The 16,138-nt window shown below is 38.2% G+C and overlaps 1 protein-coding gene across 2 annotated transcripts; it reads left to right on the top strand.

Annotated features, from left to right (window-relative positions):
• The first annotated feature begins 630 nt into the window (after positions 1-630).
• On the top strand, positions 631-15,281 carry LOC101155502 (F-box/LRR-repeat protein 3). Of its 2 annotated transcripts, none has more exons than XM_020713031.2 (6): positions 631-955; positions 10,364-10,562; positions 11,294-11,458; positions 11,547-11,669; positions 12,023-12,194; positions 12,561-15,281. In XM_020713031.2, the coding sequence occupies exons 2-6, from the start codon at positions 10,365-10,367 to the stop codon at positions 13,199-13,201; spliced, it is 1,299 nt and encodes a 432-aa protein (XP_020568690.1). In that variant the 5' UTR covers positions 631-955; position 10,364; the 3' UTR covers positions 13,202-15,281. The 2 variants fall into 2 exon arrangements, with proteins under 2 accessions (XP_020568690.1, XP_004067122.1); XM_004067074.4 differs by having other exon boundaries at positions 632-947.
• Positions 15,282-16,138: the final 857 nt, after the last annotated feature.

The raw sequence follows: 16,138 nt of genomic DNA, 5'->3' as shown, positions 1-16,138 counted from the left end.
TACCATCAGGGAGATGATTTCGCCCTTACTCCTCCCTTGCCCCGACTTACCTCCGGGATGCGAATTTGATGCTCCATCTCAGCCATCTCTCGATCCACGGCATAGCTCTCCATGGCATAGCAGCATCGGCTAAGGATCCCAGTTCTGACATCAATAAAACGACCCAACTGTTACATCACTTTAGCCGAACTGAAGTAGGGTTGTTGGAGAGCTGTCCGTGCCCCATACACCGCACGACCCCGCACAGACTCAGAGAGGAAGGAATAGGCAGAGAAGCAATAGCATCAACGCCCCTTTATTTAAAACACACCCAAACAGCATGGAGGTCACTTCTGCTTCCAGCCCTCTCACTCATGACCGACACACGGACACAGATTCACAAGGACTGACACATGGCCTTTTACTATTATTGTTGTTTGGTTTTTGTATGTGTGATATTTGGAAGTGTTATAATATACAAACTGTAAAAACAATGATTATTAAAACCTACAGTCTCGTTTTTTCTCGTGAAATCTTCTAATACAGTGATGATGAGAACCTATTGGTGTGTAGGCGACATCTAGCGGTCAGAATATGACATGCATGGGCAAATCCTGTCACATGAAAAGCCTCTCTGTGAAACAGCTCCTCCTAGCGACCATTTACCGCAGCTGCAGCCTCCTGACTGCTCGTCTTATCAACAGGAACGCCATCTTTAGCCGCTGTGAACTGAAGCCAAGTGTTCAGGTAGAGCCAAGGAGCGAAAGTAGGTCAGGCGCCGCGAAAAACTAAGATTTTTTCAGTCACCTCACTTCGAGAGTCAGCGTTTGTCCATCTCCCGTTGCTGTCATTGGCCCAATGTGTTTGATCGGCCGGACAGTTCGAGCACAGTTTTCTTCTTGTGTCGGTCCAGGTTGACGTGGAGTGACCCGCCTTTTTATCAAACAGCCGGCGGAGGACAAAACCAGGTGAGAGGGTAATGGCTGCCTCATAAACATCGCCTAAATTTTATACGTTGTCGACATATGGTTTTTCCATCTTTACGCTAGCTTATTATGGTTCGTAGCTAATTCGTTTATTATGAGAAACGTTCGACTGTGAGGCCAACTCGTTATTTAGCTACTTTATTTTGTAGTTAAAGGTCATCAGTAATGCTGCTTTGATAAATTGCCTTAGAATAAACGTCGAAGGTACAGGCTAACTTTAATGCTAGCTTCATGGGAGTTTTCACTGGTGTCAAGCCAGCCCTCTCTCAAAAACGGTGTGCCGCTTTTTTACATACATCGCGGTAACTGCAAGAAGGACTTATTTCTAAAGTGAAAGCATACATGAAATTTCAATGTATACCCCCCCTCCGAGATATATTATTAGATTTAGATAGTTATATGTCAAATGTGGAATTTCAAAGTAAAATCCAATTGAAATCATGTATGAATGCATTAATGCCACATGTTGACAAAGCTGTAAATTGAAAACTCCTAGTTTCCACAGACCCATTTTACTTCTCACTTATAGTATCCCACCTGGTGATGCCACAAAAAAAGTTTCAGAGGGATCTTATGTGGAATTTCAAAATAAAACCCAATTGAAATCTGTTATGACCGCATTATCGGCACATGTTGAGAGAGCTGTAAATTGAAAACTCGTAGTATCCACAGACTCATTTCACTTTTAACTTATAGAGACCCACCTGGAGATGCCATAAAAAAGTTTCATAGGGATCTGATGTGGAATTTCAAAATAAAACCCATTAGAAGTCTGGTATAAATGCGTTATCGTCATATGTTGACAGAGCTGTAAAATGAAAATTCCTAGTTTCCACAGACTCATTTCACATCTCACATATAGGATCCCACCTGGTGAGGTCACAAAATAAGTTTCTGATAGATCTGATATGGAATTTCAAAATAAAACCCAATTGAAATCTGTTATTACATCGTTATCGTCACATGTTGACAATGGTGTAAAATGAAAACTCCTAGTTTCCACAGACTCATTTCACTTCTCACTTATAGTATCCCACCTGGTGAGGTCACAAAATAAGTTTCAGCAGGATCTGATGTGGAATTTCAAAATAAAACCCTATTGAATTCTGTTATTACAGCATTATTGCCACATGTTGAAAGAGCTGTAAATTGAAAACTCCTAGTTTCCACAGACTAATTTCACTTCTCACTTATAGAGACCCACCTGGAGATGCCATAAAAAAAGTTTCATAGGGATCTGATGTGGAATTTCAAAATAAAACCCATTAGAAGTCTGGTATAAATGCGTTATCGCCATATGTTGACAGAGCTGTAAAATGAAAACTCCTAGTTTCCACAGATTCATTTCACTTCTCACTTATAGTATCCCACCTGGTGAGTTCACAAAAAAAGTTTCAGATAGATCTGATGTGGAATTTCAAAATAAAACCCAATTGAAATCTGTTATTACATCGTTATCGTCACATGTTGACAATGGTGTAAAATGAAAACTCCTAGTTTCCACAGACTCATTTCACTTCTCACTTATAGTATCCCACCTGGTGAGGTCACAAAATAAGTTTCAGCAGGATCTGATGTGGAATTTCAAAATAAAACCCTATTGAATTCTGTTATTACAGCATTATTGCCACATGTTGAAAGAGCTGTAAATTGAAAACTCCTAGTTTCCACAGACTAATTTCACTTCTCACTTATAGAGACCCACCTGGAGATGCCATAAAAAAAGTTTCATAGGGATCTGATGTGGAATTTCAAAATAAAACCCATTAGAAGTCTGGTATAAATGCGTTATCGCCATATGTTGACAGAGCTGTAAAATGAAAACTCCTAGTTTCCACAGACTCATTTCACTTCTCACTTATAGTATCCCACCTGGTGAGTTCACAAAAAAAATTTCAGAAAGATCTGATGTGGAATTTCAAAATAAAACCCAATTGAAATCTGTTATTACAGCATTATCGCCACATGTTGACAATGGTGTTAATTGAAAACTCCTAGTTTCCACAGAGTCATTTCACTTCTCACTTATAGTAGCCCACCTAGTGAGGCCACAAAATAAGTTACAGAGGGATCTGATGTGGAATTTCAAAATAAAACCCATAAGAAGTCTGGTATAAATGCGTTATCGCCATATGTTGACAGAGCTGTAAAATATAAACTCTTAGTTTCCACAGACTCATTTCACTTCTCACTTATAGTATCCCACCTGCTGAGTTCACAAAAAAAGTTTCAGATAGATCTGATGTGGAATTTCAAAATAAAACCCAATTGAAATCTGTTATTACAAAATTATTTCCACAAGTTGACAAAGCTGTAAAATGAAAACTCCTAGTTTCCACAGACTCATTTCACTTCTCACTGATAGATAACCACCTGGTAATGTCACAAAATAAGTTTCAGAGGGATCTGATTTGGAATTTCAAAATAAAATCCCAGTGAAATCTGTTATTACAGCATTATTGCCACATGTTGACAAAGCTGTAAATTGAAAACTCCTAGTTTCCACAGACTCATTTAACTTCTCACTTATAGTATCCCACCTGGTGAGGCCACAAAAAAACTTTCAGAGGGATCTGATGTGGAATTTCAAAATAAAATCCAATTGAAATCTGTTATGACCGCATTATCGGCACATGTTGAGAGAGCTGTAAATTGAAAACTCCTAGTTTCCACAGAGTCATTTCACTTCTAACTTATAGAGAACCACCTGGAGATGGCATAAAAAACGTTTCATAGGGATCTGATGTGGAATTTTAAAATAAAACCCATAAGAAGTCTGGTATAAATGCGTTATCGCCATATGTTGACAATGGTGTAAAATGAAAACTGCTAGTTTCCACAGAGTCATTTTACTTCTCACTTATAGTATCCCACCTGGTGATGTCACAAAATAAGTTTTAATTGGATCTGATGTGGAATTTCAAAATAAAACCCATTAGAAATCTGGTATAAATGTGTTATCGCCATATGTTGACAGAGCTGTGAAATGAAAACTCCTAGTTTCCACAGAGTCATTTCACTTCTCACTGATAAAATCCCACCTGGTAATATCACAAAATAAGTTTTAGATGGATCTGATGTGGAATTTCAAAATAAAACCCAATTGAAATCTGTTATTACAGCGTTATTGTCATATGTTGACTATGGTGTAAAATGAAAACTCCTAGTTTCCACAGGCTCATTTCACTTCTCACTTATAGTATCCCACCTGGTGATGTCACAAAATAAGTTTTAGATGGATCTGATGTGGAATTTCAAAATAAAACCCAATTGAAGTCTGGTATGCACGCGTTATCACCATATGTTGACAGAGCTGTAAATTGAAAACTCCTTGTTTCCACAGACTCATTTCACTTCTCACTTATAGTATCCCACCTGCTGAGTTAAAAAAAAAAGTTTCAGATAGATGTAATGTGAAATTTCAAAATAAAACCCAATTGAAATCTGTTATTACATCGTTATCGTCACATGTTGACAATGGTGTAAATTGAAAACTCCTAGTTTCCACAGACTCATTTAACTTCTCACTTATAGTATCCCACCTGGTGAGGTCACAAAAAAAGTTTCAGCAGGATCTGATGTGGAATTTCAAAATAAAACCCAATTGAAATCTGTTATTACAGCATTATCGACACATGTTGACAGAGCTGTAAAATGAAAACTCCCAGTTTCCACAGACTCATTTCACTTCTCAATGATAGATATCCACCTGGTGATGTCACAAAAAAAGTTTCAGCAGGATCTGATGTGGAATTTCAAAATAAAACCCTATTGAAATCTGTTATTACAGCATTATGGCCACATGTTGACAGAGCTGTAAAATAAAAACTCCTAGTTTCCACAGACTCATTTCACTTCTCACTTATAGTATCCCACCTGGTGAGGCCACAAAATAAGTTTCAGCACGATCTGATGTGGAATTTCAAAATAAAACCCAATTGAAATCTGTTATTACAGCATTATTGCCACATGTTGACAAAGCTGTAAATTGAAAACTCCTAGTTTCCACAGACTCATTTAACTTCTCACTTATAGTATCCCAGCTGGTGAGGCCACAAAAAAAAGTTTCAGAGGGATCTGATGTGTAATTTCAAAATAATATCCAATTCTAATCAGTTATAAATGCGTTATTGCTATATGTTGACAATGGTGTAAAATGAAAACTGCTAGTTTCCACAGAGTCATTCTACTTCTCACTTATAGTATCCCACCTGGTGATGTCACAAAATAAGTTTTAATTGGATCTGATGTGGAATTTCAAAATAAAACCCATTAGAAATCTGGTATAAATGTGTTATCGCCATATGTTGACAGAGCTGTGAAATGAAAACTACTAGTTTCCACAGACTTATTTCACTTCTCACTGATAGTATCCCACCTGGTGATGTCACAAAATAAGTTTTAGAGCGATCTGATATGGAATTTCAAAATACAATCCAATTCTAATCAGTTATAAATGCGTTATTGCCATATGTTGACAGAGCTGTAAAATGAAAACTGCTAGTTTCCACAGAGTCATTTAACTTCTCACTTATAGTATCCCACGTGGTGATGTCACAAAAAAAGTTTTATTTGGATTTGATGTGGAATTTCAAAATAAAACCCATTAAAAATCTGGTATACATGTGTTATTGTCATAAGGTGACAAAGTTGTAAAAAGCTGGGTTATAGTAATTCCACATCAGATCTATGTGAAACTTATTTTGTGATATCACCAGGTGGGATACTATAAGTGAGAAGTGAAATAACTCTGTGGAAACTAGCAGTTTTCATTTTACAGCTCTGTCAACATATGGCGATAACGTATTTATGCCTGATTTCAATTGGGTTTTATTTTGAAATTACACATCAGATCGTGCTGCAACTTTTTTTGTGACATCACCAGGTGGGTATCTATCATTGAGAAGTGAAATGAGCCTGTGGAAACTAGGAGTTTTCATTTTACAGCTCTGTCAACATATGACGATAACGCTGTAATAACAGATTTCAATTGGGTTTTATTTTGAAATTCCACATCAGATCTATCTGAAACTTTTTTTGTAACATCACCAGGTGGGATACTATAAGTGAGATGTGAAATGAGTCTGTGGAAACTAGGAGTTTTCAATTTACAGCTTTGTCAAAATGTGGAAATAATGCTGTAATAACAGATTTCAATTGGGTTTTATTTTGAAATTCCACATCAGATCTATCTGAAACTTTTTTTGTGAACTCACCAGGTGGGATACTATAAGTGAGAAGTGAAATGAGTCTGTGGAAACTAGGAGTTTTTATTTTACAGCTCTGTCCACATATGGCGATAACGCATTTATACCAGACTTCTAATGCGTTTTATTTTGAAATTCCACATCAGATCCCTCTGAAACTTATTTTGTGACCTCACCAGGTTGGATCCTATAAGTGAGAAGTGAAATGAGTCTATGGAAACTAGGAGTTTTTATATTACAGCTCTGTCAACATATGGCGATAACGCATTTATACCAGATTTCTTATGGGTTTTATTTTAAAATTCCACATCAGATCACTATGAAACGTTTTTTATGGCATCTCCAGGTGGGTCTCTATAAGTTAGAAGTGAAATGACTCTGTGGAAACTAGGAGTTTTCAATTTACAGCTCTCTCAACATGTGCCGATAATGTGGTCATAACAGATTTCAATTGGGTTTTATTTTGAAATTACACATCAGAATTATCTGAAACATTTTTTGTGAACTCACCAGGTGGGATACTATGAGTGAGAAGTGAAATGAGTCTGTGGAAACTAAGAGTTTTCAATTTACAGCTTTGTCAACATGTGGCAATAATGCTGTAATAACAGATTTCAATTGGGCTTTATTTTGAAATTCCACATCAGATCTATTTGAAACTTTTTTTGTGAACTCACCAGGTGGGATACTATAAGTGAGAAGTGAAATGAGCCTGTGGAAACTAGGAGTTTTCATTTTACAGCTCTGTCAACATATGACGATAACGCTGTAATAACAGATTTCAATTGGGTTTTATTTTGAAATTCCACATCAGATCTATCTGAAACTTTTTTTGTAACATCACCATGTGGGATACCATAAGTGAGATGTGAAATGAGTCTGTGGAAACGAGGAGTTTTCATTTTACAGCTCTGTCAACATGTGGCGATAATGCTGTAATAACAGATTTCAATTGGGTTTTATTTTGAAATTCCCCATCAGATCGTGCTGAAACTTTTTTTGTGGCCTCACCAGGTGGGATACTATAAGTGAGAAGTGAAATGAGTCTGTGGAAACTAGGAGTTTTCATTTTACAGCTCTGTCAACATATGGCGATTACGCATTTATACCAGACTTCTAATGGGTTTTATTTTGAAATTCCACATCAGATCCCTCTGAAACTTATTTTGTGGCCTCACTAAGTGGGATACTATGAGTGAGAAGTGAAATGAGTCTGTGGAAACTAGGAGTTTTCAATTTACACCATTGTCATTAGTTGGCGATAATGCTGTAATAACAGATTTCAATTGGGTTTTATTTTGAAATTCCACATCAGATCCTGCTGAAACTTATTTTGTGACCTCACCAGGTGGGATACTATAAGTGAGAAGTGAAATGAGTCTGTGGAAACTAGGAGTTTTAATTTTACAGCTCTGTTAACATATGGCTATAACGCATTTATACCAGACTTCTAATGGGTTTTATTTTGAAATTCCACATCAGATCGTGCTGAAACTTATTTTGTGGCCTCATTAGGTGGGATACTATGAGTAAGATGTGAAGTGAGTCTGTGGAAACTAGGAGTTTTCAATTTACACCATTGTCATTAGTTGGCGATAATGCTGTAATAACAGATTTCAATTGGGTTTTATTTTGAAATTCCAAATCAGATCCCTCTGAAACTTATTTTGTGACCTTTCCAGGTAGAATACTGTCAGTTAGAAGTGAAATGAGTCTGTGGAAACTAGGAGTTTTTATTTTACAGCTCTGTCCACATATGGCGATAACGCATTTATACAAGACTTCTAATGCGTTTTATTTTGAAATTCCACATCAGATCCCTCTGAAACTTATTTTGTGACCTCACCAAGTTGGATCCTATAAGTGAGAAGTGAAATGAGTCTGTGGAAACTAGGAGTTTTTATTTTACAGCTCTGTCAACATATGGCGATAACGCATTTATACCAGACTTCTAGTGGGTTTTATTTTAAAATTCCACATCAGATCCCTATGAAACGTTTTTTATGGCATCTCCAGGTGGGTCTCTATAAGTTAGAAGTGAAATGACTCTGTGGAAACTAGGAGTTTTCAATTTACAGCTCTCTCAACATGTGCCGATAATGTGGTCATAACAGATTTCAATTGGGTTTTATTTTGAAATTACACATCAGAATTATCTGAAACTTTTTTTGTGAACTCACCAGGTGGGATACTATAAGTGAGAAGTGAAATGAGTCTGTGGAAACTAGGAGTTTTCAATTTACAGCTTTGTCAACATGTGGCAATAATGCTGTAATAACAGATTTCAATTGGGCTTTATTTTGAAATTCCACATCAGATCTATTTGAAACTTTTTTTGTGAACTCACCAGGTGGGATACTATAAGTGAGAAGTGAAATGAGCCTGTGGAAACTAGGAGTTTTCATTTTACAGCTCTGTCAACATATGACGATAACGCTGTAATAACAGATTTCAATTGGGTTTTATTTTGAAATTCCACATCAGATCTATCTGAAACTTTTTTTGTAACATCACCATGTGGGATACTATAAGTGAGATGTGAAATGAGTCTGTGGAAACGAGGAGTTTTCATTTTACAGCTCTGTCAACATGTGGCGATAATGCTGTAATAACAGATTTCAATTGGGTTTTATTTTGAAATTCCACATCAGATCGTGCTGAAACTGTTTTTGTGGCCTCACTAGGTGGGATACTATAAGTGAGAAGTGAAATGAGTCTGTCAAAACTAGGAGTTTTCAATTTACAGCTTTGTCAACATGCAGCGATAATGCTGTAATAACAGATTTCAGATGGGTTTCATTTTGAAATTACACATCAGAATTATCTGAAACTTTTTTTGTGGCCTCACCAGGTGGGATACTATAAGTGAGAAGTGAAATGAGTCTGTGGAAACTAGGAGTTTTCATTTTACAGCTCTGTCAACATATGGCGATAACGCATTTATACCAGACTTCTAATGGGTTTTATTTTGAAATTCCACATCAGATCCCTCTGAAACTTATTTTGTGGCCTCACTAGGTGGGATACTATGAGTGAGACGTGAAATGAGTCTGTGGAAACTAGGAGTTTTCAATTTACACCATTGTCATTAGTTGGCGATAATGCTGTAATAACAGATTTCAATTGGGTTTTATTTTGAAATTCCACATCAGATCTATCTGAAACTTTTTTGTGAACTCACCAGGTGGGATACTATAAGTGAGAAGTGAAATGAGTCTGTGGAAACTAGGAGTTTTCAATTTACAGCTCTCTCAACATGTGCCGATAATGCGGTCATAACAGATTTCAATTGGGTTTTATTTTGAAATTACACATCAAAACCCTCTGAAACTTTTTTGTGGCATCACCAGGTGGGATACTATAAGTGAGAAGTAAAATGAGTCTGTGGAAACTAGGAGTTTTTTTCCTAAACATAAGTCAACATTACAGTAAATCCTCTTCAACATATGGTTTTAATTTCGTCTCTAATTGATAATTCACCTGAAACATATACTAAAATATACACATATAAATATATAGTTATATACAGGGAGGGGGGCTTATGTGTAAATATATACATATGAGTATAATAACAGTTCTTACTTTTTGCATTTAATCGAATGAAGGCTTTCTTGCAGTTACCACAATGTATGTAAAAAAGCGGCACACCGTTTTCGAGAGAGGGCTCACTTGACAGCCGTTCGACGAGAGAGGGCTGGCTTGACACCAGTGAGTTTTCCCACCGGCGTCTCGGTTGTGTTGTGACTGCGGGAGGCGTATCCGTGCACTGCGTGTGAAACGCGGTCAGCCTGAGGAATCTGAACGTGTTTGATGACTTTGACATCATTGACATTGATGACAAGACTGTCATACTGGGTACGAGTGTAAAAGTCACGTGACTGGATGACTTGTTAATGTTAACAAAGACTATTAACACCTGGATGGAGTTTAATAAGGAGACACGATTTAAAAATTACAGGTTTCATACTATTGACTATTATTTTTCCAATTAAATAGCTTTTTTAGATGATTGTTGGATTATGTGAAAAAGATGCCATTCTAAAGTGCAGGACTTGGGGCTCTAATGGAGATCTTTATAGACTGTATGAGCTTTTTCCTGACAGCTAAATTAGCACATTCTCACTGTAGCGTCAAGCTGCTAAAACTGTTCCAAACCTCTGATAATTCTTGAAGTATCTCTCCTTCTGTCAGGATGAAGCGAGGCCTCCAAGACAATGAGCCGGAGGATGGCGGTGGCCCCAGCGGCGAATGCGAGAGGACTCTTAAGCGGCTGTGTGATCCGATGAGCCAGGGAGACTTGGAGGGGATCAGCTGGGAGAATTTGCCACAGGAGATTCTGCTTCACATTTTCCAGTATCTGCCTCTTCTGGACAGGGCTTTCGCTTCCCAGGTGCCCATGTGCTTTTATGTTTTTATGGTTAAACTGCAGTCTGAAGCTTGTGTTTATGTTTGATTTCTTCTGAATGCTCTGCTGTTTAGTAAGAAGGGACTGATGACAGCTGCCACTCATTTCTTTTAGCTCTACTTTGTGAAATTACAGAGCAGTTTGGGAAATTGTCGGTTACTTGCAGCACCAAGAATGTGTTACTAGACCTGATGTCATGAGCTTATGCTTGTTTTCCAGGCTTTGTGTGGCATTACCTTCATTATATGGATAATTTTGACTTTTTGTCCTCCTTTAGGGTTACAATTTTCCCAGTTGAGCTGATGTTTTTTTCCGTAATGTTTCACTTTGATTCTTTTTTGTTTGTTTCCAATTTCTCCTTTTTTGCTTTTAGCTAAAAGCCCAAATTCTAATCTGACATTTTAGTTTACTTGAAGAAAGCCACACAGTCTGCATAGAATGAGAGGAACAAACCAGTTTAAATGGCTAAACTGTTGCACAGCATCAGTGCTGCTATAACTAGCTAGTTAAGGGTGAACATTCAAGTGTTCTTGCTTGAAGGCAAACGTTACAAACATTTATGGAAAAAAGGTCTACACACGGTTTCGCCTTTTCTGCAAAGTTACATTTATTTTTATTGTTTGAACAGATGTCATCAGTACTGTTTGTTTTTGCGTTACAGACACAGACTGTGAATCTAATTGAGGAACATCATGTCCTTTCTCTCTTCCCTGCAGGTGTGTCGACGTTGGAATCTGACCTTCCACATGCCAGAGCTGTGGCGCTGCTTTGAGTTTGAGTTGAACCAACCAGCCAGCTCCTACCTGAAGGCAACACACCCAGACCTCATCAAACAGATAATCAAAAAGCACTCCAACCACCTGCAGTACGTCAGCTTCAAGGTATGATAGACACCAGCGTAGCGGTCGAATGAGAGGCGCGCGCGGCGAGGAGGATTGTTACCTTTGTTATTTCTTCTCCGGTGTGCAGGTGGACAGCAGCAGGGAGTCTGCAGAGGCGGCATGCGACATCCTTTCTCAGCTTGTGAACTGCTCTTTGAAAACTTTGGGGCTCATCTCCACAGCCAGGCCCAGCTTCATGGAGATGCCTCGGGTAAGCCTAGAGGGATGGAACCGCTTACCTGCTTAATGCTGTGACCTTGGATTAATGTCTGAAACGCTGCTCGGCTGAAGCATGACAGGCGCCTGCGGGAAGGTCCTAAATTTAATGCAAGTTTTACGATTACATCCAGCTTTTGTTTGTCTTGCCATCAGTATCTTAAAAACAAATGCTACAAACATAGAGGTCGCTGCACCTTTAGCTGTTGTTTCTAACTGTGGGCACAACCCAAAAAAAATCAATCTGTTGTTTTAAAGGCTTTAGCAAGTAAACCTCAAACTTAGAGACACTACATTCCTGTCCCTTTTTGCTTTTTTTGTCAAAACGTATTTTCTTTCTTCCAACAGTCTCACTTCATCTCAGCGCTGACGGTGGTTTTCATCAACTCCAAATCCCTGTCGTCTTTGAGGATCGATGACACGCCTGTAGATGACCCCTCTCTCAAAGTCCTGGTGGCCAACAACAGTGACACACTGAAGCTGCTGAAGATGAGCAGCTGCCCTCACGTGTCACCTGCAGGTACCCTCATTCAAAGCGTGTAGTACGAGAGGAATATTTCTGATAGAGTCTGTATTTTGTGTTTTTATTGTCAAACAGTAATATGTCTGTCCAGGTTATTTAAAAATTTGAGCGATGATTGATGCAAAAGAAGAAGTGAATTAACTTTACAGTGCTTTGGTGCTTTGTTTTGATTTTTTTTTAAAAAGAAGATCTAATTTTTTTTCTCTTGCAAAGATACATAAATATTGGCCCCTTTTCACTTCCTTTCTTTCTGTAAGCTGCAGTTGTATATCCGTGAACACAGTGCGTCTGCACTTTTACATTTGCCTTAAAACGAGACTTGAAATGTTCGAGTACCTTCAACAGTTTTCCCTTTGCTTACAGGGATCCTGTGTGTGGCCGACCAGTGCCATGGCCTGAGGGAGCTGGCCCTCAATTACCACTTGCTAAGCGACGAACTTCTCATCGCGCTGTCCTCCGAGAAGCACGTTCACCTTGAGCACCTTCGCATTGATGTGGTCAGCGAGAATCCAGGACAGCAGTTTCACACCATCAAGAGAAGCAGCTGGGACGCCATGGTACTCCACTCTCCCAAGTTTAATCTAGTCATGTACTTTTTCCTTTACGAGGAAGAGTTCAGCCCTTTCTTCCAAGATGAGATCCCGGTCACGCATTTGTACTTTGGCCGCTCGGTCAGCAAAGACGTGCTGGGACGGGTTGGCCTCACCTGCCCGCGTCTGGTTGAGCTGGTGGTTTGTGCAAATGGGCTGCGGCCGCTGGATGAGGAGCTCATCCGCATCGCCCAGCGATGCACGCAGCTGTCCGCCATTGGTCTGGGGGAGTGCGAGGTTTCTTGCAGCGCCTTTGTGGAATTTGTCAAGATGTGTGGCGACAGACTTAAACAGCTGTCAATCATGGAGGAAGTGCTGGTTCCAGACAGCAGATATGAGCTGGATGACATCCACTGGGAGGTGTCTAAACATTTGGGCCGTGTCTGGTTTCCAGACATGATGCCAACCTGGTAGAGCTCTAAAAAATGTTAGTTAGGGGTGCATCGGTCAGTCGACCAATGAATCAGGCCAGATTTCCTTCATTTTGGGTGACTGACAATCAGCTGATACTTGGATGTGAAATCAGTCTTCTCCATCTCAGCCTCCACAAAGGCTTGAAAGTCCTTCCTGCTAAAATATAAGGGAAGGCAGACTGACGGCTGACAGAACCGCCCACTAGGTTATACGCTTGCATGTGTGTGTGCGTGCTTCTGCAGTTTCAATCGGTGATTCAACCAGTTTGGCAGTTTTTGAATCCTGACTTGCAATTCATGTAAGGTAGAAAAAAAAGTGCTTATGGCCTGTTAGAAAAAAAAAAAAAAAAAAAAAAAAAGATCAGTATTTGCAGAATCTAGGATCGGCAGGTTAGGCTTTTTGAAGATCAGTTATCGCCTAGAAAACTACAATCGGTGCACCCCTGACTTTAGCGTGCAAGTTCGTGTGCTTAACCCTTTTTTTTTTAAATAAAAAATGGTGCATACACCATTACATGAAGAAAAAACTCTGGGATATAATCTTAAATAATCTGTTTTTAAAATCATGTATAAATAGTAACTTCTGTGGTCTGTGTTCATAATTTATGTATGCTATTCTATTTTTGCTTTATTAGATTCCGCTTGTTTTTATTTGGGACATCTTGCACCTTATCCTCCTCAGCCCTGCAAAGAGGAGCTATGTAGTGTTGAAGGGCAGAAGAAACTATGGATATTTGGTAAAGACACATCATGATTTGTATCTAGCATCTGAGATTTATTTGCGTTTGGATTGTGGGAACAGCATTTCCTAAATGAAGAGGCCAAACCTGACCGTCGACTCATTAGGACATAAAAAAGGACAAACTCAAGAATTATCCGCTATTCAAATATTAATCCACTTTTGGAATTAAGTCTTGTGTGAGTCGGATAATCGTATTGTAATGATTTAGAGCAGTGAAGGAGTCAGAATGAACCCTGCTGTGCGTTTGTTAACTCCTGATTTCAATGCTTGTGAATGTTTGGATTTGTTTCTACAGATAATCATTTCATTATGAAGGGACAGCTTTCACACAAAGCTGCCGTTTCAGTGTGTGTGTGTGCGTGTGTGTGTATGTGTGTGATCATGTGACGGCGGTCAAGTAGAGTGGAAGTCTTAGTTCAGTTGGTATGTAATAGACCTCCACCATGGTTTCCCTAAAGCACTACTTCACTCTTTTGAATGTATTTGGTGTTATTGTCTTTGTAAATATCTGTCTGTTATGATTGAAATTTTATTTTGAAAAGCATCGTTTTCTGCCTGACCTGAATTGCTGTGCTTATTGCAAACAAAGTATAAGAGAAATTTTAACAACATATTTAAATTAAATATATTAAATAGTCAGATACTTTTTGTAGCACTTTTATTCCATTAAGGTCCTAATAAAGCAATACCTGTCAGGATGTACAGTTAATGGATAGTATCTCTATTTTAGCAATGACCTGTACTAAGAGATGACTTGTTTTTAAGAATGTTGTTTTTGGAAATATGTGGTGTATTAGGATGGTGTGATTGATACTGTGGTCTACTTGGACAACACAGATGTTCATCATGTTAAATCATGCAGGAGCTTTTTTCCCCCCAACTCACAAGGCTTACAATTCAGCCTCTGTATTCAGAAAAAAAATATACATTCACAAGTCTGGGGGGGTCAAAATCAGTTAAATTGACAAAGTTGTGGTCTAATTTGAGTGTTTTTTTCTAAGATATGTAAGGGTATACGGTACATGTTTAGAGAGGCAGCTCTTTCAATGCAAGAAAAATGTGATTTTAAATGAATCTAATCTGTAGCCCAGATGCAGAGGATGCCATATTTTGCTCTTGTAAGTCTAACATCAAACCATAAATGGTGTACTGATATGTTGAAGTTAAGTTGGGGGAGAAAAATTAAAACTTTGAGGTCTATGTTTTTGAGCTTTCTTTTCATCATTTAGCACCTTGGGACTAATCTGTACAAGTCATGTAGATGCATCAGATTAAATTATACATTTTTTGTTTTTATATTTACTGCTAATGTAAATAAAAAAATTAATGTTAAAACTAACTTGTTACAGCTTCTTTGCGTCAAAACGTAATTTGCATTATACTGTTTAAGTCAAGTTTTTAATTTTTTTGCTCAGTTTTAGAAAATGCGCCCTCTGCTGGTAGAAAAATGCATTGTTATTTGAATTTGCCACAATTTTTAGCACAACAATCTTCTGACTGATATAAGAATTTTCTTAGCAGAAACCAGCTTTTTGGTGCTTTCTTTTTCTTTTTTTTCTTTTAAACTTCAGACTTAATTTTTCAAAACTTTGACAACACACATGCACAAGTCAGTTTTATATGTTCTGTGCCACAACAACCAGAGACTTATTTTCTCACAGTTTCTCCTGAGGTTGTTGGAGTTGAAAGTTCAAGTAGAGAACTTGCTTTTTTGAAACTATATTTTATGAGCTAAACTGAAGGAGAAAAGATCAATATATAGCACTTGATCAACAACAGAGCTTAAAAAGTAAATGAGAGCTGTTCTAAAATACACTTATCACTGAGAAATAGGCTGAGCACAAAAACCAGATGTTGGAAACGCTAATAATTGGAGCCTCCCTCTCTGTGAACAGCTGCATAACCAGTCAAATGTAGCATCACAGGCGGCGGACCGCTCCACCACAGCTAATGGGTTGGGAAACGGTGACGCCGTTTCCCATCCAGAGCCGCAGTGGCTGAACAGCAGCCGACCCAGAGGGAGAGGAAGGACTGAGGAAGCACCGAAAATGAAAAAGTAAACATAATGATAAAAGCAATAGACAATAAAACATTGAAATAAGGTAAATTAAAATTAAAATAAAACATTAAAAATCTAGTGTAAGTTCTTAAAACAAGTGGATACATAAATAAATCAATAAATTAAGGTAGTAAAAA

The sequence above is a fragment of the Oryzias latipes genome, chromosome 3 (assembly GCF_002234675.1).
Source record: "Oryzias latipes chromosome 3, ASM223467v1".
In the NCBI taxonomy this organism is placed as follows: Eukaryota; Metazoa; Chordata; class Actinopteri; order Beloniformes; family Adrianichthyidae; genus Oryzias; species Oryzias latipes.
This window is presented reverse-complemented; position numbering and strand designations above follow the sequence as displayed.